The 25,208-nt window shown below is 43.0% G+C and overlaps 1 protein-coding gene across 6 annotated transcripts in view; it reads left to right on the top strand.

Annotated features, from left to right (window-relative positions):
• AP2B1 (adaptor related protein complex 2 subunit beta 1) overlaps nt 1-25,208 on the top strand; it is a 124,590-nt gene extending 99,382 nt beyond the window's left edge. For 4 of the 6 annotated variants that reach the window (XM_089901052.1, XM_089901053.1, XM_089901054.1 and 1 more), the window contains 4 exons: nt 8,276-8,360; nt 9,298-9,384; nt 17,120-17,274; nt 22,029-25,207. In XM_089901052.1, coding sequence (XP_089757178.1) covers nt 8,276-8,360; nt 9,298-9,384; nt 17,120-17,274; nt 22,029-22,103 — 402 coding nt within the window. In that variant the 3' untranslated portion in view covers nt 22,104-25,207. Of the gene's footprint in view, nt 1-8,275; nt 8,361-9,297; nt 9,385-17,119; nt 17,275-22,028 lie in introns of all 6 variants that reach the window. The other 2 variants (XM_089901057.1, XM_089901055.1) reach the window with 2 other exon arrangements.

The raw sequence follows: 25,208 nt of genomic DNA, 5'->3' as shown, positions 1-25,208 counted from the left end.
TCTTCATTGCGGCATGCAGGCTCGGGCTTCTTAGTTGTGGCATGCGGACTTCTTAGTTGTGGCATGCATGTGGGATCTAGTTCCCTGACCAGGGATCAAACCCGGCCCCCCTGTATTGGGAGCGCAGAGTCTTACCCACTGGACCAGCAGGGAAAGCCCCCTCATTGCCATTCTAAAACCCAGTAATTATGTGTACCACTAGAAGATTTAAGTTTAAGAGATCATCTATCTGAGGGTCTGTTCAGAGCTTTCCTTTCCATTCTGAGAGCCACTTTAACATGGAAATTTCAGATGCTGAAGTGCATGTTGTTGCCCAAGGGGAAATTAGCTTAGGGACATGGAGCTACTGCTTTTATCAGGAAGAGAGGAACCTGTCAAGTTTTCCCTGTAAGAGGCTCCACCGTCCACATGCTCTTAACAATGAAAGTCAACAAGTGTGGCTTTTATCTATAATGACAGCAGATTGGCAGTGTTTGAGGGCTGCTCAGCTGCCATGCAATCCATCTGATCTATTGGGTGAACTAAAAAAGAAAATAGAGGCTTCTTGTTTGAATCTTAGCCCTGGAAGTAAACTAAAGATGGCTGTTCAAGTTAAAATGTAATTAGCATCGGAAGGAAAGTAAATTGACATTTTCTATGGTGGGTTGCATGACTATTTCTGCTATATTTTTAACTGTATTCAGACATTGTCAAATATTATAGATAGCCCTGATTTGTCAGGACGTCTCTGAGAAGTCTCAGATAATGTATCGGTCAATAGGGTTTGAAATGGAAGACCATATTTAAACTAAAGATGGTAGATATTTTTTGGCATTGACTAGGAATGCGGAACTACAGGTAGACTTAACTCCAGCAGCTAGCAGAGAGCCTCTTCTGCTTGAGTCTCAGATGACATATCACACAGTTGGAGTCAGTGTCATTATAAACCTGTCACTCAGAGCCATTCCCCTAGGCTCTGTTGACTAGGTGGTGTGGTGCTTAACACACATCTGAATCATCATTCCTCAGACAACTGGCGATGGTTGGCGTCACTGCCTGGTCCTGGCTTGGACCAGCCTGCAAATAATCTTTCTAAAAGCTAAATGGAGAGGAGGAAAAAAAAAAATTCCTCAGACACTTGGAAAGGTCACAAGTGACGTCACGGAAGAGTAGATGATATACTGTCAAAGGTGAGCTGTATACCACTTGGCTTGAATTTTCTTGTGGCAGTGCCTCCTGTGGTGATCTGTGGGGAGAGGCTGCATTTGCCGGAGTTCACACTGAGTTCATCTCGTACCTTTTTATAGTACTTTTGAGCACACTGAAACAAGGTTAGAATATTAATTCAGTCTGCTCCTCTCCAGCTGTGCCACCATAAAGAGGCTGCAGCTCCTGCAGCAGGCTTCCTATACTATGGAAAGAAACTAATTGCTGGTTACAGGCAGAAGCTGACAGGCTGCTCTTTCCCCAGCAGCCACTGAAAGTAACTCTTAAAAATCATTATTATTATTAAGCATTTATAGCCCGCTTTTGTGTTTTCCAAGTGCCTCATAATCATTTCTATTTGCTCTTCTTATTGATGTCCCTGAGAGGCAAGTTAATATTGTTATGTCCGCATGTCACACGTGACAGACCAGAGGAACAGAGGATTAGGTAATCAGCTCCTTGGTACCATCTGTGATCTGCTTTAGGCATCCTCAAAGCAGAAACTGAGGTGTGCACTCTGTTCCTAAGCTCACTGAGCCCATTTCCTCACTGCTTCCTTTTTAATTTGGTGTATGAGTATTATGGTTGTTATACTTTTTTGACTGCAATTTACAGTAAGAGATACATTTTACATAGTGTATACACACAATACATAAAACTGAAAGTTTCAGGAAACATTACTTACTCTTCGTGAGACACACTGACATTTTCTATTCTATTTTTTATGCCAGTTTCATCCCACTAAATTAATTGTAAGAAACACCAGTTTTAGGGGCTTCCCTGGTGGCGCAGTGGTTGAGAGTCCGCCTGCTGATGCAGGGGACACGGGTTTGTGCCCCGGTCCGGGAAGATCCCACATGCCGCTGAGCAGCTGGGCCCGTGAGCCATGGCCGCTGAGCCTGCGCGTCCGGAGCCTGTGCTCCACAACGGGAGAGGCCACAACAGTGAGAGGCCCGCGTACTGCAAAAAAAACCCAAAAACACCAGTTTTAAAACCACCATGTTAGGAGGTACGTGAGGCTGAAGAATACACACGGTGTGTTCGCCTGGAGCATCAGTTTTATTTAAAGGAAAATGGAGAAACACATTTTCATATTAGAACACATGGATTCATTATGGAATAGCATGGAACTTCAAAGAAATTTTGTTCTTATGATGGGGTACTTCATATTATGCCCCTAATCCTGATCCTTACCCCTACCTCCACCCCACTATATATGTCCATTCTTTCCTCCTCTGTTAAGGGAAGTACACTGGAAAAAACTTGAGAAGTCCTGTCCTTTTGGAAACTTTAGACCAAGTTCATATCTTGTCTAAACCCAAATGGCTGTCAGGAACTTTGAGTAGTGTATTTTACAGTCGTTATTCTTATTGAGCCCTTACTCTGTGCCAGTCACTGTTTTAGAAACTGAGAATACAGTAGTGAACAAGAGACAAAAATCCCTTCCCTTGTGAAACTTACATTTTACTCGAGGTGGATTATGTGACAGGGACAGGCAGTGCACCAACAAATAAGTAAAATAATATGTCAGATAAGAGCGATGGAGAGAAACAAAGCAGAGGTTGGGATAGGGAGTCCTAGAGTTGGAGGTTGGGTGGTATAATTTTATAAATATGTTGGTCATGGAAGGCCTTGCACATTTCTGGTGGAAGAGAATTTCAAGCAGAAGAAACAACAAAGGCAAAAAACTATGAGATAGGAGTATGCCTGGTATGTGCAGGGCACAACAGCAGGCTCCTGTGGCTGACGGGAGAGTCATAGCATATGACAACAGAGAGGTAAGAGACATCCAACTGTAGACAGTTGTAAGTTTGGGAAGTCATTGGAAGTTTGAGCAGGGAAGTATTTATGAATTGATCTACATTTTAAGATCACTGCCTTGTTGACAGTAGACTGGGAAGCTAGGTGGGGAGGGTGGGGAGAGACAAATGCAGAACCAGGGACGCCATAAAAAGCTTGGCAGTGTTTCATATACTGAGTTTGGAAAGTCAGCAGGAGGGTCCATTTAGGGATGAGATGGGGAGATCAAGAATTTGGTTTTGGACATGTTCCTTTTCAGATATCTGTTAGTTATCCAAGTAGAGATACCAAGTAGGCAGTTGGATATATATGTGATAATTGATTTGCCATAGGCAAGCTAGACGTTGATGTTAAAGCTCTTGGAAAATACTTCTCCACCTTGTCTGGATTATGTCTTTCTGTTCTGTACCTGTTGGGATGGTGAATTTCAAAATAAGAGAACAAAGAACTCTCCTCTCTCCCGCTGAAGCAGTCAATATCATACTCTAAGGTTTACTCAATTCTGTTTAAGAGAGCTGCCATCTGGGAAATTCCCTGGTGGCACAGTGGTTAAGAATCCTCCTGCCAATGCAGGGGACATGGGTTCGAACCCTGGTCCGGGAAGGTCCCACGTGCTGCGGAGCAGCTAAGCCTGTGCACCACAACTACCAAGCCTGTGCTCTAGAGCCCGTCATCCACAGCTGCTGAGCCCACGTGCCACAACTACTGAAGCCTGCGCACCTAGAGTCCATGCCCTGCAACAAGAGAAGCCACCGTAGTGAGAAGCCTGCGCACCGCAACGAAGAGTAGCCCCGGCTTGCCACAACTGGAGAAAGCCTGTGCGCAGCAAGGAAGACCCAACGCAGCCCAAAATAAATAAATAAAAATTTAAAAAGAGAGAGAGCTGCCGTCTGGATTGGAATTGGACTGGCTTCATACTGTGTTTTCCTTGAATCTTTTTTGCTGAGACTCCCGAAGAGTTATTGGCATATCCTTGGAGAATCTAATATTCTTTGGGTTGTGATCTACTGCCTATGTTATTCTTCCTCAACATCTAAATATTATTTTAGCCCAGTGAATTTGAAACCAAAAGAGCCCACGTATCATTCTGTCCCCCCATCCTTGCCTCATCAAGTATCTTTGTGCCTAATGAGCCATGTTACTGGTGAAATTATGGGGGTTTTAAAATAAATTTATTTATTTATTTATGGCTGCGTTGGGTCTTTGTTGCTGCGGCACAGGCTTTCTCTAATTGCATCGAGTGGGAGCTACTCTTCGTTGCGGTGCGCAGGCTTATTCCGGTGGTTTTTCTTGTTGCGGGGCACGGGCTCTAGGCACATGGGCTTCAGTAGTTGTGGCACATGGGTTCAGTAGTTGTGGCACACAGACTTCAGTAGTTGTGGCTCACGGGCTCTAGAGCGCAGGCTCAGTAGTTGTGGCGCATGGGCTTAGTTGCTCCATGGCATGTGGGATCTTCCCGGACCAGGGCTTGAACCCATGTCCCCTGCATTGGCAGGCGGATTCTTAACCACTGTGCCACCAAGGAAGTCCCTGAAATTATGTTCTGCATATGAACGATGTACAGGTTAAAAAGGAAAAAAAAAAAGGTTGAGAAACCAGTGTTTCATTTCATTTGCTCAACTTCTTCCCCTTAAATTTCATGCAGCAAATACTTATTGAGTCACTAGAATGCGAATGAAGATGAGAGCCCCTGCACTGAGAGAGAGATCATTGTGTTGTGGGTGAGGCGGAGATAAACAATTATTTATTCTATATAGAGGTGCATGGATTGGGTGCTACGGAGAGGAACTAGAGCCTTCCTGAGAAACCCTTGTCAAGCTTGAACTGCATCTTCAGATTAAATAGATATTTTCCAGACAGATAAAGTTTTAGGAGAAGAACATATTAAGCAGAAAGAACAACATCTGACAAGAAACAGCATGTCAGTTTCAGTGTTTGGGGAGCAAGAAGTAATTCTGATGTGCTTGAAGTTAAGGAAATAGGCTGGAGAGGTAGGCAGGGCCCAGATCCAAGGGAACCATATACATTTGAAATAAATGTGGTCCTAAAAAAATAGCCAAGAGTAAAAGTTTGAGAGCTGCAAGATGCAGATTTTGAAAATCTAATGTAAAACAGATGAAACGCTTCCTCACTGAGCTCTTGTTAGCATAGTTGTAATACTACATTTGAGCATGTGTAAGATGTCAAATATTATGCCTAATGTGGTTATCCTTAATTATGAAAAATTCTGAGTAAAAAGGTAAAGCAGAAAATGGTGAAAGAAGAGGGAACTTTTCTTTGAGAAACATTTGTTAATAGTACTTAATTGTAAGTCAGGCACCATGATAAGTGCTTTGCAAACATTTACTCGTTAGCCTCATAACAACCCCGTGCATTTGGTCCTGTTTGTTATCTCCATCCTTCAGACCGGAGACTGAGCTGAGTACTACTGCCCAAAGTCACACAGCTAGTAGGTAACAGAGTCAGCATTTGAAATCAGGTGGTCTGGTCTGGTTCCCAAGTCCGTGTTCAGAGCCACTGTGCCTGCTGCCTCTGATTTGGGTGTCCCAGCTTCTCAGAGAATTCTAGAGCAGAAGTCCAGGGATAGTCTTCAGGGTGTCCTGAAACCCCTGAAGTTTTTGTGGAAACATTGCATGTACGGTTTTCAGAAAGAAGGTCCCTGACTTTCATCTGTTTGTCAGAAGGGTACTTGGGGCAGAATGGTTTTAGCACTGCTGACCTAGAAGAGATTTGCATGTCTTTTCCATTGTTAAAGGGCTTCAGTTGGAATAAGGATTCCCTCAGATGAACAATCTATTTATAAGCCCACACAGACTTCTTAGGTAACATTGTTCTAAATTAATTACTTGTTGATCTTCCTAGGAACTTTTTCCAAAATACATGTTCCAGGTCCCAGATTTAGGGATTGCTGTTTTTTTAATACAGGATGGAGTCCCGGATTCTGTTTTGAGAAATCTCTCCAGATGATTCTAATATAAGTCTTTGGTTGAGAACCACTAATATTACCTCTTGGAGGACATATGACCCACGCTAGCCCACTTGAACCACTTCCAGTTTTCACTTCTAAATGACCTTTACAGAGCCTGGCACTCCCTCAAGGTCTTCTTGGTGCCCTTATTTGAAATAAGAGTTCCCGTTCTCTCATTGCTGAGTACCAGATGAATTAGAAAATACCTCCTTCCCAGAAGCCCACAGCTGGTATAGATCTTTTGAAGTGGTGCTCTAGTACATCTTAAAGAATGTCTAAGGTCCCTCTTTCCTGAGGTTAGTTACTCTGCTTGTATTCACCATACTCAAGCTTTTTGAGACTCCTGCTGTCTCAGCATTTTGGGCATCTGATTATGTGATATAGGTCAGAAACTCCTGGGTGTGGGTCATTGAAAGGTTAAATGTACAAGTTACAAGGAAAGTAATTTGATGAATTCTTATAGGAAAGAGGGCAGAAAGATATCAAGTAGACATACCCAAACCAAATTATGGAGGATGAAATAAAGGTACTATTTAAGGTGGGGAAGGGACTTCCCTGGTGGCTTAGTGGTTAAGAATCCGCCTGCCAATGCCGGGGACACGGGTTCGAGCCCTGGTCTGGGAAGATCCCACATGCCACGGAGCATCTAAGCCCGTGCACCACAACTACTGAGCCTGCGCTCTAGAGCCCACGTGCGTAGAGCCCATGCTCTGCAACAAAGAGAAGCCAACGCAATGAGAAGCCCACCCACCACAACGAAGAGTAGCCCCCACTCGCCACAACTAGAGAAAGCCCGTGCTGCGCAGCAACGAAGACCCAATGCAGACAAAAGAAAAAAAGGTGGGGAAGATGAGTTGATAACAAATGTAAAAGAACTGGAAGTACTTCGGAAAGAGGATATTTCAATCTCAATATGCTGTTGGAGTTATAGGCATTTGCCCCAAGAAGGGGCGGGGAGAGAATAGTGGTGCTAGATAAGCACTTTTTACCTTTATTTTCTTAGAGAGAAATAGACTTGGTTACTGATTATAAAACTCACCCAGAGAAATGGTTTTCTGCAGTGCCAAGAGCGTAGATAGGAAAGTCACCAGTGACAGGAACCAGTGGGAAGTGGTAGTTTCGAGCAGTTCTTCTCCTACTCTCCCCTCTTACAGTATATGGCTCTTATAATCTGCCACGGTGGAGTCTGCCTGTTTCTGAATAGAGACACCAATCAGTGTTGCCCCTGAACACAGGTACTTATTATAGCTTTTTAAAAAATATGAACAGCATGCCCTGGATTGAATGGGCCATGGTAGAATCACAGCCTGCCCAAATCCAGAAGTTTGTATTGTGAGAAGAAAACTCATTTCTTCATTTGTTCAAAGGCTTTTCCTTCCGAGAGTCATCAGATTTACGAGTGTTTGACCCAGCAAGCTTTTCCAGCCATATGACTTAGGAAAGTAAGATTTTATAAAAGAAAGAGCTTTAAAACTGATACCTGAAAAAAGATAAGGGGCAGTATGCCACCAGTTATTGTGGAGAGAAAAAAAACAAGGTTTAGAGTCAATTTTGCATTTGAATCCTGGTTCTTCCGTGTACTGACAGTATGATACTGGATGTTACTTAATCTTTCTGAACCTCAGTTCCTCATCTGTAAAATGAGAGGGTAGTAATAGTACTTTGTTTGGGATAGTTATAATGAGGATTAGAAATATTCTCATTAATAGGTACTTAGTAAGTGGTAGCAGAAACTACTATTAAAACAACTGACTGGATATCGCAGGTATAGAATTTGTGCCTTGAATTCATTCCTCCTGGGGCCCCTCCTGGAGCAAGGCAGAGTTGCAGGCTGTCCACGGTGCTCTTGACAGTGGAGTGAATAAGGACATGCTTTGCAGTGTATGGGCTGGTATGTCTTGATTTGGGGTTTCCTGCCCTGTCTAAAAGAGGAAGGAGGGACTTCGCTGGCCGTACAGTGGTTAAGGCTCTGCGCTTCCAATGCAAGGGGCGCAGGTTTATTCCCTGGTCGGAGAACTAAAATCCCACATGCCGTGCAGTGAGGCTAAATAAATAACAGGTTTTTGGGACTTCCCTGGTGGTCCAGTGGCTAAGGCTCCGTGCTCCCAATGCAGGGGGCCCAGCTTTGATCCCTGGTCAGGGAACTAGATCCCATGTGCCGCAACTAACTAAGACCCAGCGCAACCAAATAAATAAATAAATATTTAAAAATAAATAAATAGGAAGGAAATTGGGTGATTTATTTCTAGACACATAACTGTTCTTTCCCTCCTACCTGGCTTCTTATGATGTCCTAATTTTCCCTTGCTACTTTACTGGCAGGTGGCTGTGAAAAACAATATTGATGTCTTCTACTTCAGCTGCCTCATCCCACTCAACGTGCTTTTTGTAGAAGATGGCAAAATGGGTAAGTATGTCCTCCTGTCCTGCCAAATACACCTTCGCTCTTTCTCTGAATGTGTCAGGCAGAGCATAGCCCCGGAAGGACAAGCTGTTTTGAGGTTTAAAAAAATGGAGGAAGGCTATTCTAAAGCTCTAATAATTGCTAATTATATATTCTCCTGAGTCACAGTTGATCTTGCTTTGCTGTTGGTCTCCAAGTCACAATGCCTATTGTCCGAATAAGCCAGTCACCACAGCATACAGAGTAAGTGGCTTGGTGACAAGTAGATGTGGATTTGAATCTCAGCTTGGCTATTTACCAGCTATGTGACTGTAGCAAGGTGCTTAAATTTTCTGAGTTTCAGTTTCCAAGTTTACAAAGCAGAAATAGTTTTTATAATGACTTGAGATAATACATGGAAATTCAGCATTTAGCCCTGTCCTGAGTTCTTACTGTCTCAAGATAAGAATTCAATAATTTGGGATAAATTTATTGGTATTCCCCATGTGGTTGTTGATATTTCTCTCTTCCCTTCCTTAGGAAACCACCATCTAATAAAACTAGCTTGTATTGCTACATATGAAGTTGTATTGGCACTTAACATTGGTTTCATTCTTACAGTAGCTCTTTGGGTAGGGTAGGCAGATGTAATAATATATGATGAAATTAAGGATCAGAAAGATCACAAGACTTACCTAAGTCACCCAAATAGGAAAACAGTGGAGGCAAAACTAAACCCTAGATGTTGACTTTTTTCCAGTGTATCTTAGTGCTACTCATGAGGGATTAATTGACCTGGAGTGTAGCACCTCTGCATAGCTAGGAGTTGACTCCAGTCCCAGGCTACTGCTGGCTGTATTGCTAGAACCGGCACTCCAAAGGAGAAGTGGTACAAGGGCTTAGATGTCAGAATATTGACAGATTGTGCACATCCTTCCTTTCCCTCTGCTTCCCCGTACAGAGCGCCAGGTCTTCCTTGCAACATGGAAGGATATCCCCAATGAAAATGAACTTCAGTTTCAGATTAAGGAGTGCCATTTAAATGCTGGTGAGTGATGAGTCTAAATTTCATTTTCATCGCGGAGTGTTGAATTAGATATTTGAACATGTTGTCTTTCCTTTACCTACCTTTTCACACCTACCTTATTTCTAGTGAGTATATGGTATTACTTTGCAAACTTCTCTTTAAAAACTTGGGATGTTTTGATGTAGGTACTAGATTACTTACAAACTAACAGATTTAAGAAGAGAACTAGAATGGATCCACCCACCCAATTCTCTAGTAGTTGAACATGGATGAGTCGTGTTACTTGAACACTCTAAGCATTAGGTAATTGAAGTGGCACTTGAAGATATGCACTCTCCTAAAAATTAAAAGGGCTGTTTGTCATTTTACATCAGCCTTCAGTAGTGACTCTTTCTGAGATCCTTATTTGGAATCCTGTGTTTACTATTAAATAAGACTACATCATAGTTGATTAAAGCCTAGTTGGTAGCCTTTTTCTTTCTTGCCTTGTGTCAGCTTTCATATGGTTATACTGACCTCTTTAATCACCATGAAAAAGCTCCAGCCCCCTTAGTAGTTAGGTTTATTACTGTACTAGAACGTCAAACTGGGGAGCCCAGGAGGAGAAACAATAGCAGCTGACACTGCCTAGGGCTTTGTTTCACTGAAGCATCCTCAGGAGTGGAAGGAGCCTTCAGCTGTTCAGGGTCTTGCCTTTGTTCCAGTCTCTCTTTGAAGTTAGTATAAGGCCTTATGAAATGAAAGGCGTTTTAATGAAAGTGAGCCTTGGTGCTGTTGGGTGCCGCCTCTTTTCCTGTTTTCTTCATTCACCCGTCCTTTCCTCCTTCTGGCTGCCGCCCTCCCACTGTAGCTGGAGCATTGAGTGGGGGAAAGAGGCAGTATAGCAGTACAGAAAGAAAAAGAAAAAAAAAAAAAAAAACAACTCACTGTCTTCTCAGTTCAACTTGTTCTTTAAAAAGTTTTTTTGCGGGGAGTGGGAGTGCTCTATGATGCATCCATCCTCTGTGTTCAGACAAGTCTTTTCTTATACGGCTTCTCCTGAGCCCTTGGAGAGGTGTTTAAGGAGATAGTTTTCTGTAATGTCCACTGTCGCTACTAGTTTGTCGATTCTCTTCAGGAATACCACATATCTGCCTTCTTTGGAACATATTCTTGGTCTGGGTTTTTCAGCCTGACTGGTTATGTAGTTATTAAACAAAACCAGATTTTTGCTGAGTTTTCACAAAAAAGTCATACTTAAATTGAGCTGCTTTTTATGCCGTATTCTAGGTAGGTGACGGTGTTATCTCTCTGCTAGGCTCACTGGTTAGTTACCACAAGCCTCATTTGATGAGTTGGGAGGTTGGGCAGTCTTCCATTGTGTAAGCTGTTTTTCAGGAAGCTCCAGGTGCAGAATCTGCAGTGGTTCATGGCGAGAGTTATAGTCACCCTCGTGTAGTCAGTCCCAGGGCATTTCATTTATTATGCTCCTGAGAACACTTGTCCCTCAGAAAAGGGTTCTGTGGTCAAAAAAGTTGGAAAATACAGCATATGATGTGCCTCTCTTGGGTGTTGCCATTGCACGTGAGCACACTAGAAGCTGAGGCCTCCTGCATCGAGGAAACCAGTTTACCTCAACGTTAACTGAATTTTTTCGCTGTGGAGTTTAAAGTCACAAAATGCTTATTATTAACGTCTTATGGAACACCAGTGTTCCTTGAACATGCACGATCTGGGAAACTCTGGCCTATAGAGAGCAGAGAAAGGCCAGAGTAATTGGAAAGCAGATTTGGTTTCAGAGGTCTGGTGTGAAAGGGACATGCTTTTTCAGAAAAGAAAATGGAAGTTTGGATGATTGAGGGCTTTACTGTGGCCTGTCAGAGTTATAGAAAAGATCCCCCTGCTTCCAGATTGGGGTTCTGAACCCTTGTTGAACCTTGGTGTACATGTGTGATCTTGCCCAAAGAAGGGGTGTCTGGTCTTGCTCCTCTTGCTCCCAAAGGGTCTTTGGCTTCTGATGTAAACTGGAACAGTTTCCCAAAGCAAATTCAGTTTTGATCAGTTCTGCCATGGCCTCATGCCAGTTCCTCCCTGCCTCGGGTGCTCCAGATACCAGCGAATCAGTTTTCCAGTGACACACAGTGCAGCACGTGGCAGTGCAGCACATGGAGCAGAGGGAAAAACAGCCACTTCGTTTTCTCCAGGAGCCTGAGGCCATCATTTCCCACACTGAATCATTGCTCATCGCTTACAAGACCACTTCCTGCAATTAATCCTTTCTAGCTTTTCCTCTGCCTCCACCCCAAGGTCTGGAGTACCCTGGCCTTTACATTTCCTTCCAGTCTGAGGGCTCTATTAACATGAATGTTTTCGGGTTTAGTGCCTTCTGATTGAACACCCTGGGTCTAGCTGAGAGCTAAAAATACCATCCTTCCCAGCTGATCTGTCCTAATCACAATAGCACCAACCCTTTAAATAGCTTTTTTGTGCCAGAGTAGACATTTGACAGATGGAGCTAACACTCTGAGGGCAACAGGAAGTCGCAGGCTTAAAGGGCTGACCACCTAGCGTTGAGCTTTTACTTTTGCTCTTCCATGTCTTCTAGAGATGAAAGAAGAAAAGAAACCCTCTTCCTAAGCCTTAATCATTTATCAGTTCTTAATAGAAAGGTGTATATGATGGGGTGCTTATGGTGCCACTAGTTGTGTAAATACTAGAAAATATTAGATCAGAAAGGCACCAATGTTTGGGTCTCCCTGCTTCCTAGCACTGGTCATCTCTACTGGCATCAAGCGGTCTGTATGAGTCTGTTTTACAGCTTATATTGTAGCTGTATTTGGGCTTAGTACATGTCTGGGACCACTATCTTAAGTATACAAGAAGTAGTTGCATCTCCAGCCATATCCAGAAAGGAATCTTTCTGGCAAGCAATCTACAAACCTGTTTTTTAAATTAACTGTTTATTATACTGTGAAGAGCTCAGAGACATGTTGTATCTATATTCACTAGTTGGGCTCTCTTATAAGGGACAAATATTTCTTCTGCCACAGGGACTAGGTGAGGATGAGTTCTGTTTCTTTGTTTTGTCGTGGTTCTCCCCATCCCTCGGAACATTGCATAAATGCAAATGCTTTGCCAGCCAGCACTTAAGTATAGTTTGGTTGTTCAGATGGTAAGAAGTGTCCTTTTCAGCAAAGCACAATGGCTTTGAACTTGCTGATCAGTATGTACCGCAGCTGGGACCCATGTACAGATTCCCCCTTGCCACTCACTGGGTACCTTCACTCTTATGGCTGCTGGAAGAGATGTGACCTTGGCTAAAGTAGGAAAATGAAGGAGGGAAGACCACATTCACACCTTCTAAGACTTCAGGCCTCAGGCCCAAAGCCAGATTTGAGGTAGGAGACAAATGAACCAAAAGAAATCACACCTTGATGCACTTGTAACCATATTTGACCATCTTTTAAAACTCTGTCCTTTAGGGCAAATCTCAGTGTCTTAACATTGCATTGTCATTCTCAAAGTCTCACAACTGTAAGATTCCATCATGTTTCCCAGGAGTTCAGGTATATTTAAAACAACAACAACTACAAAAAACTGACATCTTGTAAAGAAGTCTATCCCAGTCTGACAAGGAAGCCTCCTTAACATTGGCTCGCATTGCCGTTCTTAATAGGTTCATTTAGCAGAGTCTGATTATCCTGCCATCTACATACCCTCTAACTCAAACCTGATAGCGAAGGTTTATGAAAATTGACTCACACATACTTATGTTATAGAACCCTCCTCCCTCCATTCAGTCTTCTGATAGAAATCACGATAACAGCCATTTAGTAGGAGCAGAGCCAGGTTCCTAACTGGAATGCTTCCAAACACAGTAAAGTTACATCCATTCAACTTGCTTATTCTACCTGGCTGTTTGCCACATTTTCTAATTCTGGAAGGGGTGAGTGTGTATGTGTGTCTGTGTGCTTCCATTTCTTAGCCTATTATCTCTTACTTAGGTGGTAAAATCACGAGACATCTGTAGGCATCTGGGCCTTGCTATGTATATTGTCTAGAACATGTGCCTATGCAACAAGGTAGATCTTCAACAAAAGCTCCTGCTAGGCACATGGGCTTCAGTAGTTGTGGCGCGCGGGCTCAGTAGCTGTGGCTCGCGGGCTGTAGAGCGCAGGCTCAGTAGTCGTGGTGCACGGACTTAGTTGCTCCGCGGCACGTGGGATCTTCCCGGACCAGGGCTCGAACCCGTGTCCCCTGCATTGGCAGGCAGATTCTTAACCACTGCGCCACCAGGGAAGCCACCCGCCCCCTTTGTATTTAAGACAGTCCTGTCAAAAGGCATTAGCCAAACTCCAGCTGGTGATGTTGCCTGGCAGTCCAGTCTGAGCTGCAAGAGCCCTTCATTGTGGGAACCAAGGTGACAGCCAGAACTGCCTGAACCTGCAAAAGGTGATTAAAAAGCATACCGAGGCCCTCTCCTTCAGCAGTCTTGCATATAACAACCTTGAGATATACTTTTTAGCTCCTCAAAGAGAACCAATTCTTGAGTTTTAACTACTCTGCTTGGTGTTAGTGAAAACCTTGGAAATAAAAGGAGGGAAATTAAGTCATAAGTAAGTGTGGTGCAGTTGTTTAACGAATGGGCTTTAGTGCCTCCTCGCTTGAGCTGTCACTGGTTTGAATGTGGAAGAAAGACATCAGGGCAAGAGCTACCTCCAAGGGGGATTGGGATTGACATATACACACTACTATATATAAAATAGATAACCAATAGGGACCTATCAATACGATATAGCAAAGGGAACTCTGCTCAATTTTCTGTAGTGACCTATATGGGAAAAGAATCTAAAAAAAGAGTGGATAGATGTATATGTATAACTGATTCAATTTGCTGTACAGCAGAAACTAACACAACATTGTAAATCAACTATACTCCAATAAAAATTTAAAAAAAAAACTACCTCTAAAATTAGACCACCTCTAAATAGGTGGTTTTTAGACTCACAAACAGAAAACAAGATTACTGTTACCAAAGGGGAAAAGTGGGGGAGGGATAAATTAGGAGTATTGGATTAACAGATACATACTACTACTGTATGTAAAACAGATAAACAAAAAGGATTTATCGTATAGCACAGGAAACCATATTCAGTATCTTGTAATAACCTATAATGGAAAAGAACCTGAAAAAGTGTGTGTGTATGTATATACATATATATGTATATATATCCAAATCACTTTGCTGTACACCTGAAACTAACACAATATTGTAAATCAACTATACTTCCAATAAATAAATAAATAAAGGGTTTTTTTCTTAGCAGAGATTTTTTTTACTGAAGTATCGTTGATTTACAGTGTTGTGTTAATTTCTACTGTACTGCAAAGTGATTCAGTTATACACATATATACATTCTTTTTATATTCTTTTCCATTATGGTTTATCACAGGATATTAAATATGGTTCCCTGTACTGTACAGTAGGACCTTGTTGTTTATCCATTCTGTATATAATAGTTTGCATCTGCTAACCCAAACTTCCCACTCCATTCCTCTCCCACCCCACCCTCTTGGCAACCACAGGTCTGTTCTCTGTGTCTGTGAGTCTGTTTCTGTTTCATAGGTTTGTTCATTTGTGTCGTATTTTAGATTCCACATATAAGTGATATCATATGGTATTTGTCTTTCTGACTTCACTTAGTATGATAATCTCTAGTTCCATTCATGTTGCTGCAAATGGCATTATTTCATTGTTTTTTATGGCTGAGTAGTATTCCATTGTGTATATATGTGCCACATCTTCTTTGTCCCTTCATCTGTCGATGGACGTTTAGGTTGTTCCCATGTCTCGGCTGCTGTGAACGTGGGGGTGCGTGTGTCTTGTTGGATTATAGTTTTTTCTGGATATACGCCCAGGAGTGGGATTGCTGGATCATATGGTAGTTCTGTTTTTAGTTTTTTGAGGAATCTACGTGGTGTTTTTCATAGTGGCTGCACCAACTTACATTCCCACCAGCAGTGTAGGAGGGTTCCCTTTTCTCCACACCCTCTCCAGCATTTATTACTTGTTTGTTTGTTTTTTTAATAAATTTGTTTACTTATTTATTTTTTGGCTGCGTTTGATTTTCATTGCTGCGTGGGCTTTTTCTACTTGCAGCGAGTGGGGGCTACTCTTCGTTGAGGTGCGCGGGCTTCTCATTGCAGTGGCTTCTCGTTCTGGAGCACGGGATCCAGGCACACGGGCTTTAGAGTAGTTGTGGCACACGGGCTTAGTTGCTCCACGGCATGTGGGATCTTCCCGGACCAGGGCTCGAACCCGTGTCCCCTGCATTGGCAGGCGGATTCTTAACCACTGCGCCACCAGGGAAGTCCCAGCATTTATTGTTTGTAAACTTTTTAATGATGGCCATTCTGACTGGTGTGAGGTGGTACCTCATTGTAGTTTTGATTTGCATTTCTCTAACGATTAGAAATGTTGAGCATCTTTTCATTTGCCTATTGGTAATCTGTATTTCTTCTTTGGAGAAGTGTCTTAAATAGATGTTTTTTAATGCCTATGGCATTATGTACATATCAGCGTCTCCAACACCTGAGTCAGAGGCTTATTCACAGGTATTGATGGCAGGTATCCATTGTGTCCCAGATACTGTGGGAAATACAGTGATGAAAAACTCTAGGATCCCTATGCTCAGAGAGCTTACTTACTGTCTTGGAGAACAGAAAGACTGTCCCTCACAACAACCTTTTCCTAGAGAACACAATAGAACATGACAGGATTTTATGTGGAGAGAATTTAGTCCCTGAGTAATTTGAATTCTCATCAGAAATGAACATGATAAACTATCAACAAAGAAGTAGTGTTTATCATCTGTGTTTTTAAAGTTTCTCTTTCTGTGATGCTGCAACATCTCATGTTAGCAGTCAGAGAACAAGGAGAGAGAAATTACCTTTAATTCTAGAATGTCATGTGTCTCTGATGCTGTAGTCACAAGGAAGACCCCGAACACCAGCCTGTTCTTACCCTGTGTTGGTGACTATGAAGTCCTCCACTCTGACCAGCAACGGCAGCCGGGCTTACATGGCCTTGGAGCAATCATCTTTGCACAACTTCAGTCTTCCTCAGAGTCTTTTGTTGAGACAGTTTGTTTCATTATTAATTTGGGGCATGGTATTCCCCCAAATTAATAATTTAAGACCTAAGAAATCATTTGCCTGCTTTTAAAAAAATCTTAAAACATCCAGATTAATAAATTTGACTTGCGGGATTTCTGCAACTGGGTGCTTTTCTGATCCTGGCACTTGAGACCAGAATGGCTTACGGTGAAGTAGTAGCAACTTGCGAGGCAGTGTTGTGCATTTGAGTGTCAGTTTTGTATCCCCGTGAATCTGGGACTAGCGTTGGAGAGATGAATCTGACGTGGCAGTCACTGTGGCACACCCATGTACCTGTTTCTGTCTTTGTCCTCGTCAGTGCATTTTTACGTGTCTAACACCTAGTTTAAGATTACCAACTCCTTAGACACACCATAATCTCCACAGGTAATTCTTACACTAATGCTTATTTGCACCTTATTCTGTTTTCTGTCCTGGAATGTGATGGACAGGCACTTCAGGAGCTTCTTCCTTATCCTTCGCTCTTGTGGGAGAAGGGCTTTCTGAAATGTGCATGTATGCATGTAACAGTGCTTCTCAGGAGACTTGAGCACACATAGCTCATAGCACATTTGTTTGATATTTTAACTGAAGGTGTTGGATTTTGAATCTGTGTTTCTAGACACTGTTTCCAGCAAGTTGCAAAACAACAATGTTTATACTATTGCCAAGAGGAATGTGGAAGGGCAGGACATGCTGTACCAATCCCTGAAGCTCACTAATGGCATTTGGATTTTGGCTGAGCTACGTATCCAGCCAGGAAACCCCAATTACACGGTAAGGCCTTTCTCAGAATGGGTGAGATGGGTTCAAGGAGGGGGGTAAGAGCCCTTTCATTTTTTCTCAGCATCCAGGAAAGACCTGGTAGAGGTGCTTCAGACGCCAGGTATCCAAAACAAGCAGTCAGTAAAGAAGTCCCCAGTTGCCTCCTTAGAAGACCTTCTGTCTGTAGTGTCTGCCCCATCCAGCAGGCACAGTGCCTCCCAGCATGAGTCTCAGACTCCTCCTGGTATATACAGAGCTGCTCACAAAACTTCATCAGTATTGGTTAATACTTAACCTAGCATGTCTATGCATGTGGTACTGTAACAAGCTGCTAAGAGGACTGTTTTCGTAGCTCATTTCAAGCTCATTCCTGCTTTTCTTAGGATATCAGAATCCCAGACATATGAGCCTTTTTAGCAGTGTTGTGTGGCCTAAATGGTTGTTGAAAAGTTAAAGCAAAATGGGACATACCTTTCACAGCCTGTAAGGGGACTTTAGTTTAGAAAACTTCATTCATTACCACACTGGACTAAAATTGGAATCCTGGCAGTATTTTTAGGGGAGGAGCCAGTTGCTTTGTTAAACAACAAAGCTTTAATACCTAGGCACCCAGTGTTTGTTTGCTGTTGTGAAATGCAGTCTCCCAATAGGATGCTGCTTGTCATCTGCATTTTGTCAAGTACAAGAAAAACCCTTGCGATGGGGGAAATATCTTATTCTTCTGTTATGTTTAAGGCTTTTGAATTGAATAACTCTGAGGAAGCTTCATATTCAGTAGATTAAGGGAGCTTTTTAGCCATGTAGCTGAGAAAAGTCTGTGACTCCTTAATTTTAAGGCAAGTCTGTTTTCATTAGCATACATCAAGGAAATAATACCACCAGAACTAAAAATTCTTGGTGTCTTCCCACTAGTTCCCTCCCTTGAAGTAAACTGGACTAGCATGTGTGTGTGTGTGAGCTACTGAGTTCCACCAAGCTAGATGTTTGTCCAAGCATTTGTGAGCTGAGAGACTTCAGGCTTCCCTCATAAAGTGTATGCTCCTCCCACCCACCTCCTCCATGACCAGTGCCTTGTCTTTTTTGTAAGAAACTACTCTGTCATTTTCCTTGAGCTCCCTAAGAAAGGAAATCTCCTCTGTACTTTTCCTGGAGGGACAGGTTTTCACTGTAAAATCAAGGTCTTGTAAAATAACTCCATTTGCTTCCCCAGAAATTTCTTCAAAGTATATATATTTGTGTGTGTTTTATTTTTTATCATCCATTATTTTATTGTATATAGTATTCCATCTCAGCTAGGTTGAAGAAGCATGATTACCCCCAGTTTGCAGGTAAGGAAACCAAGGTTAAGAATGATTAGTGACTTGTTCGAGATCATATGAGTTGTTGGTAGCTGAGTTGTGTGTAGAACTCAGGTATCTCAACACTTCCTACCATATTCTTTCTATTCATTTTAAGGATAGTGAGGATTTTGAGAAGGACCTCTTAGTAACAGCATAGTTTGTTTAAAATTTTTTAAAACTTTTTATTTAAGACTCACAGAAAGTTTAAGACTCACAGAATTTAAGACTCACAGAAAGTTTTAAAAATGGTACATAGAGTTCCCATGTATCTTTCACCCAGTTTTCCTCATTGAGAACATGTTACAACCATAGTACATTTTCAAGCAGGAAATTGATATTGGCACAATACTATTAACTAAGCTACAGACCTTATTCAGATTTCACCAGTTTCTACATCATTACTCTTACTTTATTTTATTTGGTTAAGGAGTGTACAGTACTATGAAATCTTATCACACATATAGATTTGTATAATCACCACCACGGTCAGGATACAGAACTGTTCCATCACCACAAAAAAACTCCTTCTCGCTATCTCTTTATAGTTAGACATTCACCCTAGCCCTAACCCATGGCAACCACTGGTATGTTTGTTCTCCATTACTGTAACTTTCTCATTTCAAGAGTGTTATATAAATTCAATTCCTACAGCCTGTATCCTTTTGACACTTTTTTTTCACTTAACATAATACCCTTGACATCTATCTAAGTTGTTGCATGTGTTTTTTTATGACCAAGTAGTGGTGCACTACATGATAAATCACTTCCCCCAACCCCTTACTGTATTTCATTAAGAAAGTATGTTTATCCCATGAGGAAGAGGCCTCATATCTCTAAGTAGCTCTGTCTCACCTGGGAAGATAACTTGTCCCAGGTGAAGAAGTCTGTGTTCCAGGCTATAAACCAGAAGTGCATGTGTAAGTCCTTGGCTTACCTAGGCGGGGGGGTGAGTCTAGGTGGGTGGCATTCCTGAGTGGTTGGTGTTAAAGATGTGTCACATAAGCAGGCTAGCGGTTCAAAAGTTAAAATCCTGGTAAGGCCTCTTTTCCCTGAGGAGCCATGTAAAATGAGACCCAGAGTCCTAAGTGAGATTTTTTAGCCTCTTTGTTCTTTATGTATGTTTCCCTTTTGCTTTCTTTAGGAATTAGCAACAACAACAAAAAAAAAATCTTTTTTTTTTTTTTAAATTTGGCTTGCTTTAGCTGTACTAGTTGGAAAGCAAGGAATGGGTTTAAGTCTAAACTTAACCATTTGTTAAAGGCTGGGATGTCTGGGGGAGGGAGGTGATAGAACAGTCCAGAAAGAGAGGTTCTTCCTTCTCTTCCTTCGCCTCCCTCCTTCCCCCTCCAAAGAGCAGCTGAAACTCTCAGGGTCCAGGTGTGGTCAGTCCATGACCCCTGCCAGTGCCAACCTTGGCAGATAGGGCTTTTATTGAGGAAGGCAACATTTCCTTATCACTCATGAACGAAAAAGTGGATTTCCAACTGGTTGGAAGTTCCAGTATTGCTACAAAGATGTGAAAAAATACAGGACAGTATTTTGAAGGGGAGGAACTACCCTCTCTTTAGTCTGGGAGTTAACTCCCTTAGGCAGTTCTTAACTCTTTTTAGCTTCCTCTCCTCCTCCTTTTCTGAACCCACATACTCTCCCACGAGAATTTTCTACAACACTGACAGTGAAGAGGCTGTGGAGGAGGAGGTACAGATTGCCTCTATAGGGAGCTTGAAAGTCAGGGAAATGCCTATAGCTGCAACTTTGACCAAAGAAGGGAGCTGTTTTCTACTCGTTTTTTTTTTGTTTTGTTTTGTTACTTAACTATTTATTTATGGCTGTGTTGGGTCTTCGTTGCTGCACGTGGGCTTTCTCTAGTTACGGCAAGCGGGGGCTACTCTTTGTTGCGGTCCGTGGGCTTCTCATTGCGATGGCTTCTCTTGTGGAGCATGGGCTCTAGGCACGCGGGCTTCAGTAGTTGTGGCGTGAAGGCTCAGTAGTTGTGGCTTGCGGACTCTAGAGCACAGGCTCAGTAGTTGTGGCTCACGGGCTTAGTTGCTCCGCGGCATGTGGGATCTTCCCGGACCAGGGATTGAACCCGTGTCCCCTGCATTGGCAGGCGGATTCTTAACCACTGCACCACCAGGGAAGTCCTCTATTTGTATTTACATTCTTAAATTAGGTGTTCATTTGTTTTGTTCTACATTTATCAGAATTGTCTTCCTGATTCATGTCAAGCAGCAATTTTGGAAATGCCTTAGAGACTGAATATTAAAGCTGCAAATAAATAGAGCCTCTTTTGATGTTCTTTTGTTTGGCTTGGTTTTGTTTCGTTTTGCATTTTTAAAATATCACTAAGTTTTGAGGATGTGAGTTTTCTCAAGTTCAGGGTTGACCAATCATCTTCTTGACATTTTTGCCAAAAATATTCTCACCTTTTGTACTTTGTTAAATCATCCAGAGTCTCTAATAAGAGAATAAGGAGGTAATCTAAAATCTCATGGTGATACATCGTTAAAGACAACTTTTGTTAATCTACCTTAATAGTCAAGAGCAATGATGTCAGTAATACAAAAAGCAAGTATTAAATTTTGTGGTTCTAAATGCAGTTTGCATGGTTTTGCTGTTATGTTATTGTTAATAGTGTTTTGCCTAATCTAGTACAATTCAGGAGTCCAAATATGGGTTTAAATTTTGCACTTGTTGACCCACAAAGTGAAAACCTCAGTGTTCAACATTGAAATCTTTTTAATATTTTAATTTTAATTTGGTAATTGTTAGACTAGAAGAAGAGGTGGTGGTAGAGAAGTAGAGTAGTATCAGCAGTACCTGATAGGCCTGAATAAGAGGCAGAAAATGGAAGATTATGCTGTTGGCATAAATGACTGTACAGTTACACTCAGTAAATGTCTTGTTTTCCCTCCTTAACAGTGTATGCTCTCCTCAATGTAATACAGGAAAGGCTAGTACCATTGGAGCTAGTATCTAGCTTACGCTTTTATTTTACTTGAATATACATCCTCCTGAATTGGGACCGAGATAACCATCCTTGTCAGACAGAAACTGGAGCAGGCAGCTGAAATGACGACCACGTTAAGGGTTTTAACCCTTCCCTTTTCATTTGGTAGTAGTCCCTATGACTCTTAGGAAAGCAGTAGAGCATCTTTTCCTGTACATTTTTTCATATGGATTATTTCCTAACCTCGTAGACCCACATAGAATGTCGTTAGAAACACAGCACAGCTTGACATTGATTAAACCGAAATTCTAAAACCCATGTAACCTATTAACAGGATCTCTTTGTTTGGCTACTCAGTGGTAGAAGCTCTTCTCCCCTTTTATCAGGAAGAGGTGTCCTTGCACTGAGTACTTGGATACCTTTCGAGTTAATGCCAGCCTCTGTGCTAACCTTCCTTCTCCTTTTCCTCCGAACAGCTGTCGCTGAAGTGTAGAGCTCCTGAAGTCTCCCAGTACATCTATCAGGTCTACGACAGCATTTTGAAAAACTAATAGACTGGTCCGGTGCCCTCTGGCCACCCTGTGATCGGTGCAAGCCAAGAACTCTTAACTGGAAGAAAATTGTATTGCCGTGTAGAATCCGAACCCAAACACGCTGAGGCCACCCACCAAGGTAGTGACTAGTCTAACCTGTGCTAACATTAGGGCACAACCTGTTGGATAGTTTTAGCTTCCTGTGACCATTTGTAACCACTGCTTCAATCACTTCCCACCTCGTGCCACCTGCTGCTATCTGTCCTTGCTTGTGGGCCTCTCCATCCTGTACCAGTGGCTGGCATTTTTGAGTGTAGTTTGATATTTTGTAATCGAGAGCTCGTTTCAAAAGCAGAAAAAAGACAAAAAAAAATTAAAGCAAGGAAAAGTGTCACTGAAACGTAAACTGCACTTTATTGTTTTATATTTTTGTACATATGAGAAATTGAGGGAATAGTGTGTGAATGATAAAAAGTGTTAAAACAACCGCACAGTCCTGAAGGAAGAGACGCAGTTTCTTGCCCACCCCATTAGGGGATTTTTGTCTGTGGCAGCCTTGTCCCTGATCACTTTTTTTTCCTCTCCAAACTCCTTTTCCTTGTGATTCCCCCTGCCCCGTATTATCATCTCCTCTGATGCTCTGCAATTAGGAATGGTGGTCTTTCTTGAATGGTGCTGCAGGGTGCAGGAAATAGGGCCTGTCAGCATTGAGGCTGAGAAAAATGAGAACTTACTACATTCCTTTCCACTGATCTAATCTATTAATAACACTGATTAAGGAATTTGAATAGAGATGGGAAACAGGAACCAAAATGCCCTTCCCCCATCTCCCGCTCTGGATTTATTTTAACTCTCAGGTCCAATTCAGATCTAAAATCTTAGTTTTAGAGTTGAAACAGACTTTAAGTAATAACTTACCCAACCTTTTTTTTCTAAAAAGGAAAAAGATAAAAGACAAACAGGGTGTTATTGCCTAAGGCCTGTTAACTGATCAGCAGCAGAGGTGGGGGAGGGGGTCTCCGAAGTCCTCATCAGTGTTGTCTTCACTGCAGGACCGGCTCCATAATTTTCTTCCTTCAATGCCTTTCTTTTACCTTTTCTGTGCCTGCTTCTTTATGGCTCTTCTCATACTTCATACAGATTTTGGCACTCCATTCATTGGCATCCGGTAGCAGCAGAGTATCTTTCCAGGGACTTGAAGGTAAATCCTGATGCCAGAATGAAGGAGTAGCTAATAGTCTCCTTGGAGCCGCAGTTCTTGAGGCCAGCAGGATGGGTGCAGGGATGAAGTGAGCTTCGGGATGCCACAGATTCACTTGATCCTTCAGTTCTCTGATCTGCTCTTTACTTGTGTTGCTTAGGCTCCAAGGCAATTGAGATCACCTCAGAGGGCCAAGCGATACTTTTCATCTCTCAAAAGATTGGGAGATGTGAGGACCCCCTGCCCCCTGGGCACATTGGGTGTGATCTGTCAAAGAATGCTTCATGCCTGGAACACCAGTCTGTTTAGCAGTGTTCACACTGTTTCATCTGTGGGCACCTGTGCCGACCAGTACCCAGGATTCAGGGTCCGTGACCAAGACTGCTTCTCAGATGCCCCTGCTCAAATCAGAGGCGCTTGGGTCCAAGGGCCTCATGTAGGACCCAGACCTAAGAGTGAGTCGAAGAGAAGGAGGAATCATAGAAAACAAGAGCAGAAACTACCCCCCAACCCTGTCGCAAGTGAAATGACTCTGATTCATATCAGTTGCAAAGTTTGGGGGTGCAGATCCCCCAAAGCAGCTTCTTAAACCTTGAGAATCTCCAAGAGAAGAATTTCTGGGGTGAGGGTCAGGAGCCATGTCCCGCGCTCACCACCCCTCAGGCACGTGGAGAGCAGGAAGCAGTACAGGATTGTGTGTGGGAGGTGGGTCAGTTGGTGACAGGTGGGGTAGAAAAGCAGGTGGGTAAAGTCCCCTTTTTGGGAAGTCACTCGTGGAGTCAGTTGGATACAAGCAGTGAAGAAGGTCCACACTACAAATGCAGTGTTCTCATCTCAAAGCAGACTGCAGTTCCGGAAGGAAGAGTGTGTGTCAGGGTAAGCAGACAAGACAATTTTGCACCAAGATACGTTCCTCCACCCCTGAAACCAGGCTTCCCTCAGCCTCCCCGGCGGTGAGGGGAAACAGCTGCTGTTCTCAGCTGACCTGACTGAGCCAATCCGCGTGCGAACTCTTCACTCCTTGGAGAGGCTGCCTCCCGGTTTGCCCCTGAGCAGTTAGGGAGGGATTCTGCTCCACGGAAAGGACCTCTCTCCTGAGGAGACAGAGCCTGTTGCCTCCACCGCAGCTTCCCTTTGGGCCCATCTCAAGCCTGGCCAAACTGAGGATCGGAGTGGAGATTGCCCTGCATTCCCCTCTCCTCTGCCTCAGTATGTCTTTGTAACGTCAGCTGGTGTCTTACAAAGGGCAAGGGAAACACACACACACACCCAGAACTCTTGCTGGTCAGAGATTCCCTGAGTGTCTGTCCTCGCCCGAGCACGTTTTGTTTGTCTGTGTTGTGAACCCTGGGACTCTGGAGAGAAGGGGCGGGGGGGTAAACGTTGCCCAGTGAAGGCTTATCATTCTTTTGTTGTTGGGATCTGTTCTTGGGGAGGGTGGGGGTCAGGGGAAGCTTGACTTTGTCTTCGTCAATAAACTCTCATTTACATAAAATGAAGTTTGTGCCTATGTACTTTGTTCCCAGAGTGACAATCTAGGACAAGACACAGCAGCTGGCCAAGGGAGGGATGGGCATTAATAAGCATTCTATTAGAACTTGCCTTTTGGCTGTCCTAACCCTCCCAGGGATTTAGCCAGATGAAATGTTAAGATTGGCCTGAGGAAGAATCATGTCTCAGAGGCTCCTCTTAACCAAGCCCCCTATCACCATCACCACACAGGCATTTCGCCGCAGGCAGGGAGTGCTCGCAGGAGCCCATCCGTCTTCCCTGGCAGGTCCCCTGCTAGGACCCAAAGCAGATGGTCCAGGGGCAGGCAGCCAGCCAGGCACAGGGGCAGAAGGAGCACAGCAGAGCTTCTCGTCGGTGTCCTCTTACCCAGGACGTTTCACTAATGAATTTATAAAAGCCTCTCAGATCTG

Source organism: Delphinapterus leucas, chromosome 19, assembly GCF_059928025.1.
Source record: "Delphinapterus leucas isolate spDelLeu-1000000601 "Yukka" chromosome 19, BTC_Dleu_Yukka2, whole genome shotgun sequence".
Taxonomy (NCBI): Eukaryota; Metazoa; Chordata; class Mammalia; order Artiodactyla; family Monodontidae; genus Delphinapterus; species Delphinapterus leucas.
This window is presented reverse-complemented; position numbering and strand designations above follow the sequence as displayed.